Source organism: Salmo salar, chromosome ssa20 (assembly GCF_905237065.1).
Source record: "Salmo salar chromosome ssa20, Ssal_v3.1, whole genome shotgun sequence".
NCBI lineage: Eukaryota > Metazoa > Chordata > Actinopteri > Salmoniformes > Salmonidae > Salmo > Salmo salar.
Window position 1 is genome coordinate 80,587,909 of NC_059461.1, and position 6,000 is coordinate 80,593,908.

At 47.0% G+C, this 6,000-nt stretch overlaps 1 protein-coding gene across 1 annotated transcript in view; it reads left to right on the forward strand.

The window, feature by feature from the left end:
- Positions 1 to 4,977, forward strand: part of LOC106581363 (platelet-derived growth factor D) — a 99,026-nt gene extending 94,049 nt beyond the window's left edge. Inside the window, exons 6-7 of the mRNA XM_014163376.2 lie at positions 828 to 1,042; positions 4,609 to 4,977. Of these exons, the coding sequence (XP_014018851.2) occupies positions 828 to 1,042; positions 4,609 to 4,743 (350 nt within the window). The 3' untranslated portion in view covers positions 4,744 to 4,977. The remainder of the gene's footprint in view (positions 1 to 827; positions 1,043 to 4,608) is intronic.
- Positions 4,978 to 6,000: the final 1,023 nt, after the last annotated feature.

Here is a 6,000-nt window from a genome sequence, read left to right on the forward strand (position 1 = left end):
ACGTCGGAATATGAAGTCAAATTGGTAAAACCGTGAGATCTTGTTGGTCTCAATGCACAATTTCTCACTCTCTGATAGGCTAGTCGGAGCCCTCTCCACAGCACGTACACCCATTCTCTCAGATCTACATGATGAGGAGTTAGGGTTGATGACAGCTGCTACTATAGAAGCTGTTCCGTCTGTTTTCACACGGCTAAATGGTGTCCTGATTTAGTCTTCGCACACACACACACACACACACACACGTACGTACATTATGCTGCCCATAGGGCCTAGTCTGTCTGGTATGCTTGCTAGCACGCTAACCAACACTCCAGGAATAGTCTGCCTGCACAGACACACTACACATGGATTAGAGATCTTACTGTCTGTGACACAAACACACCCAGCAGACACCAACCCCCCTCTCTCTTCTGTGTTCTTCCCATATTCCTTGTTCTTTTTCTGTTATTTCTTTCTCTGGCCCTGCAACTGGAAATGCCTCAGTGTTAGGAAAATACATTTTGTGTTTTATATGGTAAAAGCACAAAAACCACTGCTAATCAATTGAACCAGTTATATTAACAACAATCAATTTTAGTTTATATTGAACCATTGTTTATTGATTATTCATTTCATTAAGATTCTCTCCCACCTACCAGCCTCTCTATTCGCCCCATCCCCTTCTCATTCAGTTCCATGCATTTACATTAAGATGCTTTGTTGAAATTAAACAATGTTGCCAATACAGTTCATTCATACAAATTCATACAAATTGCAATCAGCAATCAATGATGTTCTGTCCTCCCCCCTTCTCTCTCCCTCCCCCCCTTCTCTCTCCCCCACAGTTGACCTGGACCGTCTGTATGATGACGTGAAGCGCTACAGCTGTACACCTCGGAACTATTCTGTCAACCTGAGGGAGGAGCTGAGGGCCACCAACGCCGTGTTCTTCCCACGATGCCTACTGGTGCAGCGCTGTGGGGGGAACTGTGCCTGTGGGACGGACAACTGGAACAGCTGTACCTGCAGTCCGGCCAAGACCAGTGACAAACTACACGAGGTACACACACCATGCCCTGTTATGTAGCATTAGGAATGGCTGTGGTACGGCTGTACCTGTAGCCCAGCCAAGACTTCATATGACTGCTGTGTGTTTCGTCTTTGGCCGATGCCCAGCTCGTAGTTCATGTTTCCTTTCTTTCCTATTTGGCCTCTATAGTTCCCACTCTGCTCTTATCAAGACTGGCTGGGTGCTAGACAGACAGACAGACAGACAGACAGACAGACAGACAGACAGACAGACAGACAGACAGACAGACAGACAGACAGACAGACAGACACATTTGTTTATTTATCATGGCCAGGCACACTGAACACTTAATGTTTCTTATTATAAACCAGCTACAGTGTAATCAGAGAGGGAGAGAGACAGACTCTAGGCCTAGCACTGCATCAGCAGTCAGACAGCACCGCATCAGCAATCAGACAGCACCGCATCAGACAGCACCGCATCAGACAGCACCGCATCAGACAGCACCGCATCAGACAGCACCGCATCAGCAATCAGACAGCACTGCAGCACCAGTCTTTCTCTCCCTCCTTTTCACCTCTTCTGTCTTCTCTCTCAATTCTGTCATTGACACATTTTCTGGAAGCATCTGCCTCTTTATGCTGCTTCTCTGTTTATGCTGTAGGGGTTTGGTGTGTGTGTGTGTGTGAGATAGTAATTTCCTGTCTCCTATCTGTAGCCTCCCTCTAACACGTTGACTAAATAAGATTAAGATCATATTATTTGTCAATTGTACACAAGGTCCAAACAAAGTTTGTATCCCAACCCCTCTGAAAGACGCATGTCGAGGTTGGAGCAAGGGACTGTTATATACACTACCTGGACTGTTATATACACTACCTGTCAAAAGTTTAGACACACCTCTACTCATTCAAGGGTTTTTCTTTATTTGATTATTTTATACATTGTAGAATAATAGTGAAGACATCAACATTATGAAATAACACTTATGGAATTATGTAGTAACCAGAAAAGTGTTAAACAAATTAAAATATATTTTATATTATTCAAAGTAGCCACCCTTTGCCTTGATGACCATTTTGCACACTCTTGGCATTCTCTCAACCAGCTTCACCTGGAATGCTTTTGCAACAGTCTTGGAGGAGTTCCCACATATGCTGAGCACTTGGCTGCTTTTATTTCACTCTGCCGTCCAACTCATCCCAAACCATCTCAATTGGGTTGAGGTCAGATGATTGTGGAGGCCAGATCATCTGATGCAGCACTCCATCACTCTCCTTCTTGGTCAAATAGCCCTTACACAGCCTGGAAGTGTGTTGGGTCATTGTACTGTTGAAAAACAAATGATTGTGGCACTAAGCGCAAACCAGATGGGATGGCGTACCACTGCAGAATGCTGTGGTAGCCATGCTGGCTAAGTGTGCCTTGAATTCTAAATAAATTACTGATAGTGTCACCAGCAAAGCACCCCCACATCATTTACATTTACATTTAAGTCATTTAGCAGACACTCTTATCCAGAGCGACTTACAAATTGGTGCATTCACCTTATGATATCCAGTGGAACAACCACTTTACAATAGTGCATCTAAATCTTTTAAGGGGGGGGGATTAAAAGGATTACTTTATCCTATCCTAGGTATTCCTTAAAGAGGTGGGGTTTCAGGTGTCTCCGGAAGGTGGTGATTGACTCCGCTGTCCTGACGTCGTGAGGGAGCTTGTTCCACCATTGGGGTGCCAGAGCAGCGAACAGTTTTGACTGGGCTGAGCGGGAACTGTGCTTCCTCAGAGGTAGGGGGGCCAGCAGACCAGAGGTGGATGAACGCAGTGCCCTTGTTTGGGTGTAGGGCCTGATCAGAGCCTGAAGGTATGGAGGTGCCGTTCCCTTCACAGCTCCGTAGGCAATCACCATGGTCTTGTAGCGGATGCGAGCTTCAACTGGAAGCCAGTGTAGAGAGCGGAGGAGCGGGGTGACGTGAGAGAACTTGGGAAGGTTGAACACCAGACGGGCTGCGGCGTTCTGGATGAGTTGTAGGGGTTTAATGGCACAGGCAGGGAGCCCAGCCAACAGCGAGTTGCAGTAATCCAGACGGGAGATGACAAGTGCCTGGATTAGGACCTGCGCCGCTTCCTGTGTGAGGCAGGGTCGTACTCTGCGAATGTTGTAGAGCATGAACCTACAGGATCGGGTCACCGCCTTGATATTAGTGGATCATCACATCTCCTCCTCCATGCTTCATGGTGGGAACCACACATGCAGAGATCATCCGTTTTTCTACTCTGCGTCTCACAAAGACACACAGCGTTTGGAACCAAAAACCTCAAATTTGGACTCGTCAGACGAAAGGACAGATTTCCAACGGTCTAATGTCCATTGTTCGTGTTTTTTAGCCCAAGCAAGTGTCTTCTTATTGGTGTCCTTTAGTAGTGGTTTCTTTGCAGCAATTCGATCATGAAGGCCTGATTCACACAGTCTCCTCTGAACAGTTGATGTTGAGGTGTGTCTGTTACTTGAACTCTGTGAAGCAATTATTTGATCTGCAATCGGAGGCTGGTAACTCTAATGAACTTATTTTCTGCAGCAGTGGTAATTCTGGGTCTTCCTTTCCTGTGGCTGTCCTCATGAGATGCAGTTTCATCTTAGCGCTTGATGGTTTTGCGACTGTACTTGAAGAAACTTTCAATATTCTTGAAATTTGTCTTGAAGTAATAATGGACTGTCGTTTCTCTTTGCTTATTTCAGCTGTTCTTGCTGTAATATGGACTTGGTCTTTTACCAAATAGAGCTATCTTCTGTATATCCCACTACCTTGTCACAACACAACTGATTGGCTCAAACGCATTAAGAAGGGAAGAAATTCCACAAATAAACTTTTAACAAGGCACACCTGTTAATTGAAATGCATTTCAGGTGACTACCTCATGAAGCTGGTTGAGAGAATGCCAACAGTGTGCAAAGTTGTCAAGGCAAAGGTTGGCTTCTTTGAAGAATCTCAAATATAAAATATATTTTGATTCAAAATGGCAACACTCTGATTGCTGGCTCACCTCTAACCACTAGGGTTAACAGAACCCTCCTGCCGTGTGTGTGTGTGAACAAATTGTGAATATAACTGTTCTGATGTTTGATACGGGAGGGAGGCGATAACTATTAGTCAAGTTGGCAGCAAGACTACCACCATCTCATTGTTTTCCATTGAAGTTCTTTTCTCTCCCCATTTTCTCCTCTCCTCCCCTTTCTCTCTCTCCTCTCATCCCCCTTCTCCTCTCCACTTTCTCCTCTCCTCCCCTTTCTCTTCTCCTCTCCTCCCCTTTCTCTTCTCTTCTCCTTCCCTTTTTCCCTCCTCTCCTCCCCTTTGCCTTTCTCTCACCTCTCCTCGCCCTTTCCATTTCTCCTCTCCCCTGCTCTCCTCCCCCTTTCTCCCCTGCTCTCCTCCACCTTTCTCCTCCACCTTTCTCCTCTCCTCCCCCTTTCTCCTTTCCTCTGCTCTCCAACTTTCCTCCTCTCCTCCCCCTTTCTGCTCTCCACCTTTCCTCCTCTCCTCCCCCTTTTGCCTTTCCTTCTCTTTCCCCTTCTCCCCCATCCCCCTCTGTAGGTGTTGAAGTATGCTCCTGAGGTGGGAGGTTATTCACGGCGTCAGACAGTTCGGGTCAGCTGGGCCCTAGAGGAAGTCCACTTGACGCACCACGAGCGCTGTGACTGTGTTTGTCCCTCCAGACCACCCCGCTGAGAGACAATGGGACAGGGGGACACAGCTCTGGGACTAACTGCTGTTTATATCTCCATCTCTCTCTCTCTCTCTGTAGCACTCCACTGCCATCCATCCACATACCAACCTGTTACAAACCTAGTCATCCATAACCATCCATACCCCCTCTTCTGGTCACGATTCCCCAAACTCCCCTGCTTCCACCCAGCCAAAACCCAAATGTACCCCACCCTCTCCACTACCAGCTCATGACCCCCCCCCCCACTGTCTGAGCACTGAGATATGACCCCCCTCACTGTCCGAGCCCCCAACATGGCTGACCCACTGAGGTATGACCCCCCCCCCCTCACTGTCCGAGCCCCCAACATGGCTAATCCACTGAGATATGACCCCCCCCTCTCACAGCCCGAGCCCCCAACATGGCTGATCCACTGAGGTATGACCCCCCCCCCACTGCCCGAGCCCCTAACATGGCTCATCCACTGAGGTATTGAAGAACTGTTCATGTGTGTATCACAGGAGGTTGGTGGAAGGGCTTGTGTTAATGGCTGGAGCGGATAAGGTTGAATGGTATCAAATACACAGACATCATGTGTTTGATGCCATTCCATTCCCTCCATTCCAGCCAATATTATGAGCCATCATCCCCTCAGCAACCTCCACTGGGTGTGTGTGTGTGTGTGTGTGTGTGTGTGTGTGTGTGTGTGTGTGTGTGTGTGTGTGTGTGTGTGTGTGTGTGTTTGTTCATACAGTACCTATGCCATTTTCTATGTTTTTCATGTTCATATTTGAACGTCCTTCTCCTGCAACCGTTTTTGTACAATCATTGTGAAATGAGTTTCGGGGAAGGAGGATGGAGAGGCAGAACAACACTGTTAGCCCGATCACAACCACCCCAGACCCAAGTTTTCCATTCCTCCCTAAAGACAACATTATTTATTTGCTTTTCCTGTGAAGTTCTGCTTTGTTCTGTGATGCTGTTGTTTTTCTCGCCCTCCTTCATTTGTCAAAAGAAGGGATGAGATGGAGGGATACAGAGCCAGGCCGAGTTAAAAACATTCTGTTTTTATTCCTCTCCACAAATATTCCCCCCTCCCTCCCTCTCCCCTGCTCCGACAGATCAAAGACCAATGTGTTTGGACCGGAACATTCCGCCCTACACGACGTTCCAATCATATCAACAGCCAAACCAGAAATGTTCCCAAAGTGGAGAATCAGAATTGTACACCCCAAACGAAGAGCAAGATAATTGTTCACCCCATATGAAGAGAAAGAGAA